Consider the following 19,096-nt stretch of genomic DNA (forward strand, 5'->3'; position numbering starts at 1 on the left):
TCTTGAAGACTAGTACTGAATTTTTAAATAGATGTTTGTTTGGAGTAGGGCATGTTTTTTACATTTACATGCCTTTTTTCATTGAATAACACTGTAAGTGACTTAAAATTCAAGTAGTTTCTATGATATTTTCAAGAGCCACTTCTGCCATTTACATTTTTTTTTCCAAATTATGTAAGAAACATGTATTTGCAACTGACCAATTTCACATATCATTTTAACAAAAGTAGTAGCTATCAAGCAGTGATAATCTGAAGCTGGTTCTTTTGTTTGGTTTTGTATAGCTAAAAAGTTCATATGTAAATGTGAGCTAGTAAGATAACCTTCTTTGCATTCCCCTAGGACACATGACGGTGATTTGCTTCATACTTTCGAAGAGCTGAAAGAGCTCACATAAAGTAGTGGCTGCAAAGTCACAGTTTTATTAAAGAAAAAGATGTTGTAATGTTCGACTGGTTTCACTTTTCCTCTATCAAATACAGTTAAGGTCAAGTCAAAAGTCTGAGATTTCTTGCTGTAGTTGCCAACAAGTTAATCAATCACAAGAAGAGACTGATACTTCCAAAAGGCCATGTGGCAAGGGATCCAAGCAAGAACACCCAGCATTAAAAGAACGAAGCTCAGCTGGTCTTTATACACTGCTGTGTATTTGGGATGCCTCTCTTGCATCAACACTTATAAAGAACACTCATGAAAACATTTCTACTCTCTTTCACAAGCTGCAAACTGTGGTACAGCTGTGTGATGTTTCCCAAGCAATGCTTAGGCAGGCATCCCTTCAGGATCACAGTCAGCTTTCATTTACATTGCTGTAAGCCCCAGGTAATCCCACCAGTTGCAGAGCACTGTATTTGGAAACCGAATTTATTGCACAAGAGATGAGGCACATCAGGCCCTTCAGTTTAACTACACATCTAAAACGGGTGACATTAAAAAGCACTAATTCAGCAAAACCATTGTCAGTGTGCTTGGAACATCACTTGAGATTTGGAACTGATAAGATACAAATCCTTTCAGGCTGATTGCAGTCGGGAGTATCTTTGAACTACCCCCCCCCCCCAAATACTGTGAGTCATTTGTGCACCTAATTTTCTTTGTGAATTAGAAATCATAGGAACTCTCTAGGAAGTCTGCTTTCCAATAAAGTGTAGGATATTTTATTACTCACCTTCTTTGTGTGAATTAATTTCAATTCATTGCAATTAAGAAAATAACGTATGGTTTTTTGTAGTTGTTGGAGAAGAGGAGCACATTTAACACATGAACAATTAATAACTTCTAAAATGGATCCCAAAACAGCTAAGTTCAACAAGAATAAATCTGTTTTCTAAATCAGACATAAAATGTGAAAAACCCTTATGTTTCTGGAAAAATGCTTTCCCTGCATTGTATTATACTCAGTGAGAATTTAGGTATCATTTTATTATCATGGATTAAAAAATCTGAAGATTTTTCCTTAAAGAGTAGCAAAATTTGGCTCTGGTTGAGTGATTATCATTATGGACATCTGTTTTGAAATGTCACTAGACCTATTCTGGTATGATTGAATTTCATTTCACAATACAAATATAATGCAAAATCTATTTCTCTCAGATTTATGAAGTAGTTGCAGAAGCTGTCACTTAAATTTTCTTTATTACTATGTATTTTATATTGCATATGTAATAATTTGCCTTCTCTAGAACAAATTCATTCTACTGTCACATTTCACACAAATAAGGAGACCTTTGCATTATCATTTCAGTGTGATGAAGAAATTTTATTTAATTACCTGAAATGCTCATTTTTATGAGGGGAAAAAGATCAGACCCAGCCCATTTTTCAGGTTTAACCTTCTCCAGGTTTTAAATGTCATTTCACTTGTAGAGGACAGGAAGTCCTCCCAGCAAAGTATTCAAAGCAATATAATCAAAATATGATAAATATAGATGGATTATTAAAGGAATTGGTTGGATTTGAAAGCATTTTATTGTTTTCTGTCATCCCAACTACTGCACATTACAAAAAAACCCCACAATAAAACAGCACCCAGTGTTTGAATTGCAGTTCTGTTACTCGTAGCCCAAAGCATTCCAACCAGTGGTTGAAAAATGCTCTTTGATTTCCCTCTGTGATACAGACATCTCATAGGAAACAGATGCCTGTCACAAAACATTTTTGTCAGTGTGACAACACCACCTTCCCGTGCTCCCTTGTTCATTGCTGACTGTGCTCTTGTTTCCCTTCAAGGTCTGGCGCACCTGATGATGGGCGACCAAGGTATGGGCTCTGTTCCTTTTCCACTCTGCTTTCATTGTTTCTTCTTGTTTTGTAGCTGCTTTGAATCCATCACTGCAACTGATGGGCAAATGCTTGAAAGCTGTCTTTGGCTGCAAATAAACACATGGTTTTAGTCACATCTTTTCTTATTTCATTTTTTTGGTTTTTTTTGTTTGCTCCGTAAGCTTTTGTCCTTCCTACCTCCTCAACTCCCCCTCTTGCAATACAATAACTGAAAAGAGGTGAGAGAAATAAGAAAGTGATTAAGAAAATTCCATGTATCAGAAAATACAATTATGGGTGATTCTGTAAAAGATAAACAAAGCGCAAGACCACTCTTCAGATAGCTCCTGAAAGAAGATACTCAGCTTGCCACATTATACACATTGAAGAGTCCATTTACATTAATGCATGGCTGATTGGAAATGTGCAGAAAGCACCTGCTCCTGGCTTCTGGAATGCTGAGAGTACAATTTTGCTACCTAACAAAATCGGTGATTTTTTTCCTCCTAACTGTTGTCCATGTTACTTTTGTGACAGTCTTTCTTATCTAAGCATGGGTTATTTCTGTGTTTCTCTGCATGTACATAATTGGGAAGAAATAAACTAAATCCCTAATATGACACTGATTGCATCTCCATTTGTCTTCAGGCACTTACCTTATACTTTGTCTCTTCATGTTCATATAGTATTGCATTTACATGTACTCATGACTCTTACTGTTGTTTCTCTCCTCTTCTTTATTCTCTTTTTGTCTGGAAATGCTTTCTTCATGGAACCATTTCACCAAATCCATAGGTAAAAGTAAAGGTATAACATGATTTTCTTTATTTCTAATGCCATCGGTATACTTTAATGTATATATAAGTAATGGAAATAAATGTAAAATTTTTGCACTGATAACATGAGGTAGGTATATCCTTAAATAAATATTTCATGGATATCATGGTAAGGAGAATTATCCTTAAGTACAGGCTGACCATTTTTAAAGTTTGTCTCCTGGTTTTTTGTGAGAGATGTAGAGCTTTGGCACTGATAAAGAAGGCTACAGTTATAGAAAGAGTACAGGAGGAAATAACAGCCACATTTTGAGGTATGCCTTTTTCTGTTCTCAAAAAATTGTAGTCTAAACCACCAGACAAGGAAAAAAAGCATGATGTTGTTCAACTTGGACTCTCTGGAGATAATCTGTCCAGGGTCAGTCCACAGCTTGATGTAAGTTTTAAGTTAGAATAGCACTGACTTTAGCAAGGCTGCTATCAACCGATCGCATTTGTCCTGAGATTTTCCTTGTATATTAATCACTTTGAGTATATCTGAGACAAGAATTGGACACAGAAGTGAGGAAGAATGAACGACAAAGAGAAGTGTTGGGTTATTTCAGGTTTTTTTATTCTTTTTGTTTCTTTATGTAAAGAGTACCAACCATGTATTACTCTCTCCTGGAGGAGATGTGCAGTAGGGTCAAGACTTTCCCTGTGTAAATAACCAGGTTTTGCTACAAGGATACTTGTTCACAGACATCCTATAAATATATTTTTATGATAAGAAGATGGCCATTAAAAGCCATTTAATCTCTGTTATGTATGATGAATAATACAGTTCTATTCATCTTAACCATTTGTCAGGGTGTACCTACTCTTTGTAGAAATCAGAAGTCCAATCTGCATGGTCATACTTTCCTAACTACTTAAATTAGAAAAAAACTTCCAGGTTTGTTGTTGTCTTGGCTTTATTGTCTCCAAACCTAAAAAGTTCATGTGATGCAAAGACTGTAATTAAAAATCTGTAGTGTCTCACTCCTCTTCGTATCAGACTCCCTGGAAAGACTGTGTACCTGTATAGGTGGTATACCATTTAAAGGGTTGTGTGTGTTCTGGAGCTCTAAATCTTCTTACTTAGCAAAAGTTTTAAGTTATGAAAACCAATCTACTGATTTCTTTTTTTTATAGGATCATTTTGTTTTGTTTGTTGTATGGCTGCTCCTTGTGTTTTTCTTAATAGTACCTTGTATGTATGATTTCCTTATTATTTCTTATTGCTATCTTACTTCTAATCAGTAGATGTCTTGGGTAGAGTTACCTTAAAATGACATGTTATAGTAACTGAACCTTGACACTATATATAATTTTTAATAATGAGGAATTATTTTTCTATTCTGTACACAGAATAAATTTTGTAGCATGTACAGCACTGAAGAATTTATTTTTGTATGAAAGGATTGAAATATAAATATTATGAAGATATACTATGATCATTAGTTGATCTGGAAAGTAGATTTTTAGCAAAAAAAACCCTTTGCAAGTATTGTACAATACTTGGACACTTACATCTTTTATTTTTAAAGATTTAACAACTATATTCACCAAAAAATTACTTTGTATATACTAGCTACATTTAATGTTTAATGATGTGCCATGTGACATAATTTGAACACCAGTCACTAGTCATCTAATCATTTGACTACATTTTGATTTTCATATTTTAATTTTTATTAGATTTATCCTGTTAATATAGCAATAATTATTACTATGTTTTAATAATCACAATGCTTCTTCTGCAAATATAATGATGTATATCTGTTCAAATGGATGGAAAGGGTTTATATTTATACAAATGCCAGTTGCTTGTAACAGAAAATATCCCTCGATATTGAACCATGTCCTCAACCAGTGAAAAAATACTTCATTTTGTTGACTATCCTGAAATTACACTAATATCACCTACTGAAACGTGTGACCTTGAAACAGTTGTGATAGCACACATGTGCAACACGTGACGATATAACAAATTAGGAGAGTGATGGAAAGGAATGAAGGAGGAAAAAAGGAGCACCAGTTCAATCTTTCACTGTAAGTTCCATTCCTTGAGAGGTAGGGAAGGTCAGTAGCAAAAGTGATTGCAAAATTCTGAGTGATTATATCATGAATTATTCTTATTTTGGAAATGTAAGCAATGAAACATTTTTAAGAAGTTTTACTATGTAATTTGTCCTGAAGAGTATAAATGACTGAAGTATCACCATCTCCTTTAATTGTGTAGATATTCTTTGGGAAAATTGAAAAGGAAAAAAAAAAAATCAGTGTATCTTCAGAATTAGGGCAGGGTGTTAACAAGGCAGGGATCTGGTGTTAACAGAGGAAGGAGGGATGAGACAGCCTCTCCAATTGGGCAAACAATACAAAATCCAGTAACATCTCACTGGATGCACCTGCTGTTTGTCATTTAGTTGTAAATATAAATTTGGATAATCTCCTCACAAAGTTTTTATTGAAGCTTTATCTGTATTAACAAAGCTGTCCCTTAGAGAAAGGCAGAAACAAAGCTCAGATGTCAAGTGCTGAGACCTTTGTCAGTACTTCGGGTCGTATAACCTGGTCTGGGTGCAAAACCAGCTGACATAAATGAGGATATAACATAAAGCTGAGATCCCATGTAAAAGCTTGTCTCATAACTTTAGAGCTACACAAAATTGTTTCCTGATCCATTACTCCTTGTAGATGCTATTCCTAATTCTAGGAAGAGCTGCAATCTTTTAGTCATATTGGCGTTCATTTTTTTTCTGATAGGCATTGTATATGTTCAGAAATACTTAGGAATTCCTTTTATGTCCCATGGAAATCACCTACTTGTATTCAACTTTAGCAGTGGAGTTGTCACAGCTGTGGTGGAAAGACATAGGCAAGGTAAGGTTTGTAAATGGAATTCATGTTTTTATTAGATCACTTGAATATACTGCTCAGAGCAATTGTTTGAATTTGAAGCAAATCTGGAATTTGCTGCTCATTATAGACATGGAAAAGGATTTGTTTGCCCAAAACAAATGTTTGCCCAAAGAAACACTGTCTGTTTTCTCCAACTATTGGAGGTGGTCTAACAAAACTACCATTTCCACCTATGGGCCTTACCTCGTCAAAGTCATGCAGAGTTGTTTTGCAATTAATAGTAATACAACTAAACTTATATTGCAACTAATGTAAAACACATGATTTCTTTTTTTTTTATAAACCCTGTCTCTTTCTTTTCGTATTCTTTTGATGAGCAATGAAAGGAATTTATAATTCAGAAACTATAATGTAGTGACATATATTACTTCCTTTTTTATATTGCACTTCTCCTAAGTCTATGCATATTTTTATCCATAGTTTATTTCTATGTAAATAGCCTACTTTTCACTACATATATTGCTCATTCTATACCTAAATAGTATGTTCATACTCCTGTTCTATTACTTTGGAGTTTATGTGCAGCTTTAAATCATGAACCACTCAGGTCCCTAGCAAACTATTAAATGTTAGCCAGATGAACAATAAGCGTTTCTACCAAAAGATTGATAGTACAACTGCAATTTATTGTATTAGATTAGAGGCTTTTAATGTGCTGGTATTTGGTATACTGTTTTTAATTGCTGAAGAAAGACTTTAGAATGGCAATTTATATGTGTCAACTTCTTGCCAAAGGAGGGCAAGTTTTGTATTGCACTAGCTATGGTAAAATATCTGTAACACCAAAGTGATGCCACTAACTCGTTAATTATCAGTCACACAATTCATTTGACAATTGGAAAATTAGGACACTGAAAAATAAAAACGATTTAAATAAATCCTTCAACAATCATGAGCATTAAAATTGTGTCTTACGCAGTGCTTACACAAACATCACCTTGTGCCAGTAACCTCCCCTAACATCAAACTATGTGGAATTCAGTCATTAATCTTACTGCGACCACAAGTTCATCTTACTGTGATTTTCGTTTTTGCTCTGTTTTCAAAGAACTAAAATTGTCTTGGCCTCTTACACTCTCTGTTCCTCAATGAATTGTTGAAAAGCCTATATACTATTCTCATCTACTTTTGTGTGAGCTGCTTCAAAGTGGGTCTGCGAGACATCCATCCTCCAGCCTTCCTTGACCTGAGCCGCCAACAGTCCAGAAGCCGTGTAAATGCTTTGGTACAGCCCTGAGCTCTAGCACAGCTTATTATTTTTGGCTCAGTGCCTTGTTGCCTTGGATTCAGTTACATGCCTTCTCAACTGCAGCTGGCTTTTGCCTGGCAAATGCAAAACATGGATGGAGGGCATTCTTGACTCTCTGTACTTGTTCACATAGTTGTGTATCCTAGGCGATAGCAGCTTATTTGAAAGACTCACTGTTAGAACTGAAGTGAGTTAATTTAGGAGTTTTACACATAATGGGGTTGCCAAGGTCAGATAACTGAAATGGTTTCTAAGTGACATTACAGCAGAAGAATGGATAACTTGCACTTCCCTGCTCAATCTCAGAGTTGCTTCTACTGATAAAAAAATCAATAATGTTTAAAATTTATCCTCACTTTAACAGGTCACAAACATACTGAAGTCTTGTATAATTTACAAAATTATTAACATGAGAATTTAAAAAGTATTCTCTATGAAATTAACATGATTTTTAAGGAGAATTAAATTTTTTAATAAATTAGTGAACTAAAATATAAAACTCCTCAAAGTACTCCAAAGAGCAGTAGCTACACATAATATCTTTTCTATAATGACTTTTTTTCCTAAAGAACCTCATAAATATAATTAAATAGAGGCTGCTGTTCACCAAAAATATTACAATTAAGTTCGTGTTACCCACGCCCCTTTGCCTACACATATATGTTCCAATAAATATTTATACTATCCTTATATTTTAATGGTCAACATGTTCAAATTTTTGTTGAATATCATAATGAACTATACATTAAGTGTTTGTTGTGGTGCATTGAAGTAAGTAATTTCCTTACACTTCAGTGGGTGATGCCAAGCAACCCTGGAATATGTCATTTGAAGATGCAGATTCAACTTTATGTTGACATGTGATCAATTAATGGTCCCTAAGGAGAAAAACTATAGCAGAACATGAAGAAGTTTTCTGTCTGAAGTACATGACTCAGAAGAAACCAATCGACATCAGGAACAGAAATGCAAATTCTGTCTTGTCACACATGTACCCAAAATTATATCTGAGATGTCTGATTCCTGATCAGCAGTAAAAAAGAAATGGTATGGACTTGCCACAAATATTAAGAAAATTTTTTGAAGAAAGGGTAACACATTTATTTTTAAAATAAAGTCACCACATGGTCCACATATCCGGTCCACACCATGAGTTCTAGCACCTTTCCATCACCAAAATAAAGCATTTACCATATTCTGAATCATTCTGACATCACTCAAAATTACCATGTGTCATATATACATAGGTATGTATGTCATAGATCTATTGATTCAGCAGAAAGAAAATAAATGTGCAACTGTGAGGGATTTAATGTAAAAGAAATGTTATATTTGCAAAAGTGTAGACTTCTACTGGGTTCAGAAAACATTGTAATGTAAGATAGTACATATCTAAGATTTTGGCTTCCTCAACACAAGGCTCCACTTTGAGCATTCAGAAGATGGGTATGCTGACAGAAAACCTTTCAAAATAATGTTAGATCTCATTCAACATGAAGGATATGTATTTCAGGCCAAAAAGTATACGGGGATTTATTGAGGATGGAAAACAGTTAAGCTGTCACTCTGAAAAGGTAAAAAAAAAATATTTAGCAGGTAAGCAATAAAGAAATGGAAAACTAGGCATGTCTTCCTTAAAGCAAACTTTTCTTTTAATTTATATATATATAAATGTACATAGGAAATAAGAATTTAAAGCTGCAGTGATCTGAGTCTTTTTTGCACAACGAAATTCCATGAGAGTTTTATACACATTTCATAGGCATTTCCAATGAAACAGATATTTGAGTGAGGTGTATTCCTTGGATATTCTGTAGAATATCCTGTAACCTTCCTGTGAGCCAAATACATTGGTAGAGTGACACTAAAGATTTCAGCTTCACTCCAAGATTGCACTCCAGCTAAAACTTTCCTAGGATAAAAGTCAGTCCTTGAAATCTACAAGAGCAACTAAACAAATGAGCCCAACAGACTCTAATTTCTATTATTTCAGTGAAAATCAAAAGTGATTGGATATTATTGTACATCTCACTTACAACAGAAGTCTCAACTGATTTTGACATTAATCCAATCAATCCCGCTCAAAGGAGCTTCACCAGCTAAGTGGAAAGAAATTAGAACCCCAAGGAGGGGTTTTCAAACATCTCCAAGGTTTGTCTACATGCAGGCATACTAAATTCCAAAGTAAATGATCACAATTTCTAAAGAAACTAAATTTAAAGAAAGTGAAGAACTCTTAAGAAAACCACTTTAAAATTGTATGAGTATAACTGAAAATGTGAACTATGCTTTCTAAATCCACATCATAGTGATATTTTTCTACCAAGAATGACTCCCTGCAAAAGAATTGAAAGAGTATTTAAATAGTCTGGTCAAAATTGATTGTTCTTGTAGAAATAAAAATACTGCATACAAAATTTTTAACCTACTCTTTAATTTTCTTTGACTGTAATAATATGCCAAGCTACTTAGAAACAACCGAAATTTGAATTATCCAGTCTTCTTTAAAGTCTTTTAATTAAACAATATAATTTGCACCGATACTAATAGTGTATCTATTTCTTGATATTCAAGTCTTCTATAACCCTGACGTTCTTAATTGCTTGAAGGTGGCTTTCTATCTTTACTTTAAGGGTTCATCAAGAGCAATTAAGTATCAGTAGAACAGTGAAATTGTGCAATGAACTGGAAATTTAGGAGCACAAAGGAGAAGACTTTCATAGGAAATGAGTATGGACCATGGAACATTGACTTTGCTGTGAAGTTCTGCCTTCATCGTTCTTTTAATGGTTTCCATAGATACCAAAATGTTATCCAGATATCTTTTTTCCAGACTTGGGAGGAAACAAAAGTGACTGAATCTCTGTATTGAATTCATTTATTCTAGAGAAAGAAGTCCTTTTTATCCTCATTAAAGTTATATTCCGGGTTTTTTTCTGTTGGCACTCACAATAATTTTCTGACCAGCCCAGCATTTTAAAGGCTGTTTTTGCTATTATGACTTAGATATTCTGCTAATTTTGTTGCCTGCTTACAGTAGACATTTGTTCTTTAAAGAAAGGAAATATCTGGACTGATTCACTGGCAATTAATAAAGCTGTATAGAAGCAACCTTGGATAACAAGAGGCTACCAGAGAAACTGGTAAGCCACACCTGGCACAGTTGGCATCACAGCAGTGACTTGAGTCAATGTATGGGGGTGGAAGGAAATAAAAGCAGCTGGGTCTAATTCATTTCATCTGCCTTTGCATATTCTTCAGACAGAGGGGAGTCTGCCTGGAAAGTAAGATTCAGCAGTAAGTGAGTATGTCTAAATTTTCTACTGGAGTACCCTTAGTTAATAGGTCTGTCCTAATTCCATATCTTGAGCCATGGCTATCCCGTTTTCAAGAGTATCCACCCAAAGGAAAGGAGGCAAAATATCTTCCTGTGACCATTAATATTCTGCTTATGAAGCATAATTTTTAGCTGAGAACCCAGAGAAATTCCGCTACATTATATGACCCTGCTCCCAACCAACAGTAACATCTCTCTCTAGGACTAAAAGTCAGAAATAATTTACCGGATTTCCTACTTCGTTGACCCTGAGTATCTTTGTTAGGAAGAACTTGGGTCATTCAAAAAGGTACCAGATAAGTGCTTTCAGTCTCAGAAAAAAGACATTACAGACATTTTGCTGGTAATACAAGCTGGTCTTTTGATTTCCTCGGTTAATGGCTCTGCTTAATCACTTGGTCTTACAAGATGCTTTAGTATTTGCACAAGTCCACAAGAAATGTTAAAAAAAAAAAATCACCAAGCTCATTTATAGGCAAATCACCATCGAAAATTATGTTTGTGTACATATAAGTTATAAGATGTAATTTTGCTATGGAACCTGTGCAAAACAAAGCATACCTTAGTTTTAAAGCCAAATGCCTCTTTGACAATGACATTTGCACTATGAATGGATGATTATTTAAATGGATATTTGATATTATTTGTATCAACTGCAACTACTGACTAGTTGTTATGTAGTTTTCAATTTTAGAGGAGTGATTTGGGTGTAGTTCTATTGAACTACAACACTAGTGTTTGTTTCCATTGTCACAAAGATGATGCGAGATTTCAAAAATTTCTATTTTAATTTAAACATCCCCAGCTCATTGTGGTACAAATACTGAACTGGTGTTCTCATTTCACCTGAATGCTTGTGCAAAGTATGAATTTTGGAGGTATCCCTCAAGGTGCTTACATCATTATACACCTTCAAACACATGATAATGTAGTTGTGTCTTTGTCAGTCATGAACATGATTTTTTAAATGTCCTTAGCAGATTTTTTCTCTATATATTTCTCTGCAATGAATTATTCAAATAAGAATACAGTCCATGACTACAACTATATTATAATATTAGAAGAAAAATTTTATTTCAGGAAAGAATCATATAAAAGTATCTAAGTACAAGATTGAAGGAACAAAAGTAAACTTGGGAATTGGTAATTATGTGTGATTCTTGTGCAACATATTTATCTGTATAGAACTGTTATATTCACACATAACCATATATCCTATATGAGACACGATATCTATAGCAAATCTGTGTTCTGTACATTACAAAAAGCCACCTGAGTCCCACTGTTGGTTGACTGCTACATACTTCCTCAAAGCAGAGAAAGGAGCTGTTCAGACTACTGTGAAGAGGATAAATTCTTGTATTCCTGTTGAAATTACTGGGAAGCACTGAATACATGGAGTAAAACAGATCAAGTAATTTATATTTCTCAACACAAATTCCTCAACAATTTTTATTAGTATATACACATTTAGGTACATACATGTAGCTGCATTCGGGATGTAGACAGATAAATATACACAGAGAAATAAAACCTGCTGTATTTTATGAGTTTACCTCTCAGGAATGCCTCTATCTCAAGTTTTATATAATGACAAATATGTAATAAAAATTACTAGTGTGTAATTCATAAGTCATTCATAAATGACTATTATGTGTCATTTATTCTCTCTTCCAGGAAAACACATGTATTTGATATTTATTCAGTGTTCTAAAATAGATGAGAGAGTTACACCTTGCTAACAGAACTACCCATTTCAGTTGTCCCTGAAATGAATAGGCTTGTTAAAGGAAGAGGTTTTTGAAAATTCTGCATCTATTGAGCTGTTATAAAAGTAAACCGAAAGTCTAATTAATATTTTCCTTTTCAAAACACCTAAAAGATCTGTATATCAGCCCTATAGCTTTTAATAAGTACATATAACTCTCAGAAATGTACATATATCTAGGTCATGCTAATTATCCACCTTGGGAGGCAAGAATGTACCTATACTTCTCTACCTAGTTGGCATACTCTTGAGACCCAAGTCAGAAGAGCAGACTTCAGGAAGTCTAAAAATACATTTCCTAGGTTCTTAGCCATTAAACTGTTTAAGAGAAGGTCTCTCATGTACTAGCCGACAGCCTGTAATTTGTATTATGCAGGAAATAAGACTAGACAATCAAAACAATCTTTCTGGCCTTGAAGCCTATAAATCACAAAGAACAGAGAAATTACTGTGCAAAGATGTAAGAAAATTGTGAGACATGAAAAGAGCCACACCAGTTTTACTTTATTAGTAATACTTTTATCGTATTTCTTGTTTAGGTGGGATTATGTTACATAAGAATGTAACATGAAAGCTGAAACACCTTCATGGAAAAGCCTCAAACATGTATGGAAGTGTGAATCAAAAGGAGATTAATCTTTCTCAAACTCCAACACTTTGCTGTGGTTATGTATTTTGAATACTTTAAATTGAATGCTACAGTTAATCGCATTTTCAGGAATGTTATGCCATTCAGTATTTTTATTTTACATAAATTCTCTTAACACATTTACAACAGGGTATGGGGGTCTTTGAGTTATAATGTAAGAAATGAGCTTACCATGTTATAGAGTAACTGGTGCACCAGATAAACCCTGCGCAAAACATTGTTGTGAATTATTTGGTCAGCAAAACTGGAACTGTTCATTTTTGCTGTTTGGTACAGTGAAAAATGCTTATACAAAGCTGACAAATTAAATGAGGAATAGAATTATGATCTAATCTAGGAAGTGTTATAAACTAGAGGCTAATGCAGTCCTATAAGAGTGCTCTGAATTAGTGAGAAGATTCAAACTCATATGACCCAGAGTTTTAATTTAAAAACTGAACTCAGTGTTCTAATATTTAGTTTCTCTTTGAACCTCACCGTTCAAATATATGTTCACTGTAGGTTAAGCAGTCTTCTTTAGTTGCAATATACTCGCACAAAAGGAGAGGATGGAATCATAGGCTACTTTACTGAAAGACTTATTATTCTGCATCAGAATTATCTTTATTCATGAAGGCTTCAAATACTTTCTTAAACTTCAGTTTTACTGTAGCCAGGAAAAGATCCTGTTATTTGCTAAAATTCAAGAGAACAAATGGGAGTGTGTAGCTTCTCCCAGAACATATGAAAAATATTAAGGAGTTATTTAATTCAATGAAGTTAGAATATTTCTAATTTAAAAGAATTCCAAACTTTTCTCTCATAATACATGTTGAATATCAGAGAGAAAGAGGAAAGCCAATTTTTGAGGTGTATGTCCTATACCTCATTACAATTGTTCAGCTACACACCTTGTAGACGAACAGGCTCTGGGTTATTAACATCTTGTTATTGTTTGACAATTTATTAATGCAATGGGTAAAATATATGTACAAGCAGCTGAATGTATACCACTGGGAGAATACAATAGCATATTCATTTTTGTGGGGAAAAAAGTCTCTGCTAAAATTTTTTACCATTAATTACTCAATACATAATATGGAAGCATCTCTACGTGTAGTAAGTAGGAGGCCCATCAGTGAACTTGCTCCGTGGGGAAAAGGCACAGGGAAAGGGGAAACTGGATGTTCAGACTGCTCACATCAGGAAAAGCTGAGTGCTGTTTTTCCATATCTTTGGACCGTGTTCGAACAGTTCTGGTGCTGCAGAGAGGAACAGGCTTCAAATGCACACCTGTGGTTCCTCCTGTGCTGCTGTTTGGTGAACGTGGGGACTTCAGAAGCACTGTGAGCAGCTTCCTGCTCGGTCTCAGTGTCGTCCCTCAGAACTGGCAGCGTCTGATATTTTCAGGTAATTAATTTATTAGAAGTGCTTGAGAATAGGGCATATTGAAATGTCACTACAAGGATGCTATCATATTTTCGAAAGCTGATACAAAGTAATTGACAGCAAAAAGCAAAAAAACCCAAAGAGCAACCCCAAACCCTCCAGCAGTTATAATTAGATCATTTTGTATAATTTGTGTTGGACTGTAATATTCAAATTCACATAAATGAATACATGGGAGAAAAGCACCACACAATCTTCTTTCCTTTATATTTACAATATATTTTATATTTATTTTATCCTGCGTTATGTCTGTTTTCCAAGAGGCATTGTTTAGCAGAAGAACTGATGGAGCCCGTTCATGGTTGCACAATGTCTGTCATTATGCTGAAGGACTAAGGAAAACCTAACTGGCAGTTAAAGCATGAACTTTCTATACCTCAAAATATGGTTCTCAATGACTATTTTGCCCTTAGTATATCTGCTGACAGTTTCAGCAGATGCTTGAGTATCAGACTCACGACTGTTGATGTGCCCAGGCATGTTATTTGGAAAAACAGCTTTCTAGTACTCCAGAATTGCTATATCTTTGATTCAAAAGCTAGATTAATTTGTTTTTAGTAACTCTACATAGAACTCCTCTGATCACCTCAGTGTTTGAGCTTATTGTACTGGTTTTGTCTGTAAGTAGACACTGAGAATAAAACCAAGTAGACATTAGCATCAATCAGGATGATTTGGGAAGAGAAATTTATCACAGAACAAGAAAGAGAAACTTGGAACTTTGTTGATAGGTGTGTATTGTTACTTAAATTAACATTATTGCTTTCTGTACTTGAGCTTTCTTTACAGCTTATGCAAGTTGCCTTTTGGTTGTTTTTCCTTCTGCCTTGTTTTGTTTATGGGGTTCGTTGGTTGGGGTTTTTTTACACTGAGTAATGAACAGGTTTTCTGTGGTCTAAGAACAAAGCCACTGCCTGTGTGGAGACCAATGAATTACTAATTGGATTACAGATGCTCTTAATTATCCTGCACTGAAGGTGTTCCATTTTCCTATGATCAAGGCAGTAGTGTGAATATGCACTGAAAGAGAGGGTTTTTTCTTATGCTAAGTGGAAAGCTCAGAGAATATGAAAAGGGTGAGTAAAGCTGATTGGAACTTTACTAAAACTTTATGCATTTCTTGTCCCTCCTGTTTCATGAAAGACAGTGTTTTTCCTTATTGTGTGAACATTTATCTTTCTTTTGTGAAGCACTTTGCTAATTAAATACCTGTAGTACCTCTCAGATGCTTGTAGTGTGGGAGGACAATGACTTCTGGCACAAGGTAGTAAGAGCAACTTGTTCTGGGTTATTTTATTCAAAAGTTTTCCCTGAAAAGCTAAGGCATTAAGTAGAAAACTACATGGGGAAATTTCAGTGTCCTGACATTTAAATCTGTTCCTAGGCGAATTTGAAAACTACCCATGTCTGTGAAGTATCAAAGGCAGCAGGAAGGCTCTGAAGAGCCATAGAAATACAGGCATAAAAGATTTTATTATTCCATTCTTTTCTCCTACTAACTGTGTCTCTCCGTTGCTAGGAGAAAGGTAAGGTAACAGCTCCCAAGTTTTTAAAATACCATAGCTATTTCCTGCAAAGTGTTTTCTCCTAGGACCGACTGTTGCAATACTCAGTAGGCCCAACCACCCATCCACTTTGTTATTTATATTGCAAGGGTCAGGAAGGAGAAGAGAAGTTTAGGAGAATGGGAAGACGAAAGAGCCGTTGGTGTGGGAACAGATCATAATTTAGAAGTGCAAAACCCAGACCTGCCAATTCTTCAGCATAACAGGGTATTTGCTTGGCTTAAGAGTGTAGAAAAAAATGCCTGAGAGACCTGGAAGATGTGCCTCATGGAAGCTATCTAGTCGTTCATTTAGTCTTTAAAAAGAAGAACCCTGCTTATGCATTTCTGTCACTTTTGATGTGTGATCAGAATTCAACAATGCTATATTTTCGTCAAAGGCATTTCAACTCCAACGCTTTCATATCTTCAATTTTCATAATTGATTTGATAACAAAATTACTTATATTAAGTTCATGACAACATTTTCTGAGAGAGAAAGGCTTTCTTCAACCACTCTCCTCCCCTCATTACTGTATTTTAACTCATATATCTGAAAGTAATATTAAATATTTAGGCTAGAGGCTTGATTTGATCATCCCATGTGCATCAGCAAAGAATCTTTTAAATATAGTGAATTAAAAAGAGCTGTATGTACTGTACCATATGTGCTTTCAGGCCCCTTGAGAAGAAGGATGTTGTGAAGTAGATTTATATTGAGAGGAAGGCTAATGAAGAAAAAAAAAAAAAGACCTTTAGGTCTTAAGCAGAGGTCTATATTATTTGCCTAACCAAATTAGGTCCATGGGCAAAACTAAGTAGCAGAGTGCTCTCAAGAGTTGATAGTGGTGGCAGAAGAAAGAATAAATAAGCAGAAGATGGCATAAGTCAGCAAAAATAATTTTGCCTCTAAAATCAGGAAGTTGAAACAGTCAAAACCAGTTTTACCTCCTATCTTATTTACCACTGATGTGTAAACAGAGCTGCTGTCCATTTCCACCAAAACTTTTATAACATTTTGTGTCTCTTAGCCTCAAATAAAGATAAATAGATCAAATAACCTCTGATTCTCCAAAACATAAACATTTAATGATAGCTTTTTAAAAGTATGAAGATACCTAACTCTTACATGTGCTATTGGGTATCTGGGTACTTCTGGATGCTTATTTCAAAACCACATTATTATAGTTTAAAAGACCTTGAAGAACAAATGCTTCAAATCCAATATGAAATATAAATGTATAAGAAAATAGAATGAAGAGAAAGGAATAGGTAGAGTATATGTTATTATATAATAATGTGCTTGAATATGATGCCCAAACATTTATATTTCCCCTAAAGAACTATGTTGAATTTTTTTATAACTAAACATGGAAAAAATAAATAAAAACAACCCTCACTATTTTTTGTATGAGGAAGTAGCATACATATATTACATATACTCAAACATTACTTATATGCATTAAAATGTCAAATAATCTGAAACAAAAGTAGCACTTTTTAGAACTGCTTCTTTTTTTATTCATCCAGGAGCAATATCTATATAAAGTGACTCTAGAGCATGCTGAATGCATTTAAGATGTATCAGCAAACTCCCTTTAGTTATCAAGCTGGAGAACATTTATCCTATTCATTATTGACATCTCCCAGAATTCTTTCCATGGTTTTGTGCAAATAGCTTGTCAGCTTTTTGGCAAATAGAGGTGATTTTCAGTAACATTTTTCAGATACTTCAAACTGAATTATACATCCAGCGGCAGTCAATCTTTCCTACCATCAATTTGGCAGAAAAAGAATCCTTTCATACCAAAGGCCAGCCCTACAAAGGGAACCTAAGCCTTGCAATGCTAACAGAGATCTAACCAAAGGGCTGGAGAGATCCTCTCCACCAGAATTCACAACCCTTGGCTTAACAAACAGCATTGTTCCGCAGGACACGGAGAAATATTAAGTGCCTTTGGGTACCGTGGGAATTTTAGTACTGAGAACTCAGTGACGAAGTGAAAACTGTGAAGAACTGGATGAGTAAAGGTTGTGGAATTTAAACAGTGCTTGTCAAAATCCACATTGTGAGTTCACACGTGTCTCAATTTCGGCATTCCAACATGACAATGGTAAGAAGGCACACTCATGCCCCTACCCTTGTGGTGTTTTTGGTAGCTTTTGTTTGTTCTCTTTGAATTCAATTCTCTTAAAACATTTTATTTCAAAGTAGCTTAGAAAATCGGTGTCTGTGTTTTCAAACACAGTTATAGACTATTACCTTATTTAAGCAACTCATTAAAATGTGTTTACCATTTGACTTACCATTTGGTTAGTCAAAATAATGGACAAGGTCTTTGCTAGGCCTTTGACCTCTATTTTCTTGCCTATTGAGAGTCTGGAAAGAAGGCCTAAACAGATGAAGATTACAGTGATATGTTGCATCATAGCTAATACCAAAGCTAGGAGTAGTAAGTGGAGCCTTACTTAAGCGTGGAGAGCAGGGTCACTGCCATGAAACAGTTTGATCCAGCACAGGCAACAGAATCGTCAGAGGGATGGGGTAATCTCACATACACAAATCTTTTATTCTACTGACTGAGACACACTCAGAAAAGATTTAAGGATTTGATCAGTCTAGAATATGTGGGGCATAAAGTTACTCAGAAGTTCAGAACTCATCTGCTGTTATAAAAGTGAAGGAAAGTGTGAAAATTGAAGTGTTCTGAATGAGGTGCTATGCAATGCACTGAGTTTGGCATATCATCTTGTAATGAAAAGCCTGAGGTTCTCTTTTCACTATCAAATACAGCCTTCTGCAAATGGAAAGAGGTGATTTTCTAGAATTACAGATCAACTTGCAGTGATGTAATAATTTCCTTAAGAAAACAATTATTAGTATAGAAGTTTGGATTGAGGGAAAATGCCTTACAAATCCGTTGAGATTGTAATTCATTGTTGCATATGAATTATATTATCAAATGCCAGCTAATAACTACTTTTTTGTATGACAAATACACCTCCTATTATCAAATTATTTATGTCATGGTCTAGTTTTCAGTTGTCTTAAAGAAAGAATGCACATATACCTATGTGCTGGTGGTCAACAATTGAACTTGATGATCATAGACGTCTTTACCAGCCTTAATGATTCCA

The 19,096-nt window shown here is 34.8% G+C and overlaps 1 protein-coding gene across 30 annotated transcripts in view; it reads left to right on the forward strand.

Annotated features, from left to right (window-relative positions):
• NRXN1 (neurexin 1) overlaps positions 1-19,096 on the forward strand; it is a 711,718-nt gene that overhangs the window by 79,249 nt on the left and 613,373 nt on the right. For 18 of the 30 annotated variants that reach the window (XM_032683731.1, XM_032683732.1, XM_032683768.1 and 15 more), the window contains 2 exons: positions 2,230-2,259; positions 3,058-3,069. The exons of 5 other annotated variants lie outside the window; for them this stretch is intronic. In XM_032683731.1, coding sequence (XP_032539622.1) covers positions 2,230-2,259; positions 3,058-3,069 — 42 coding nt within the window. The remainder of the gene's footprint in view (positions 1-2,229; positions 2,260-3,057; positions 3,070-19,096) is intronic. 7 more of the 30 variants (XM_032683733.1, XM_032683748.1, XM_032683752.1 and 4 more) reach the window with 1 other exon arrangement.

The sequence above is a fragment of the Chiroxiphia lanceolata genome, chromosome 3 (assembly GCF_009829145.1).
Source record: "Chiroxiphia lanceolata isolate bChiLan1 chromosome 3, bChiLan1.pri, whole genome shotgun sequence".
NCBI lineage: Eukaryota > Metazoa > Chordata > Aves > Passeriformes > Pipridae > Chiroxiphia > Chiroxiphia lanceolata.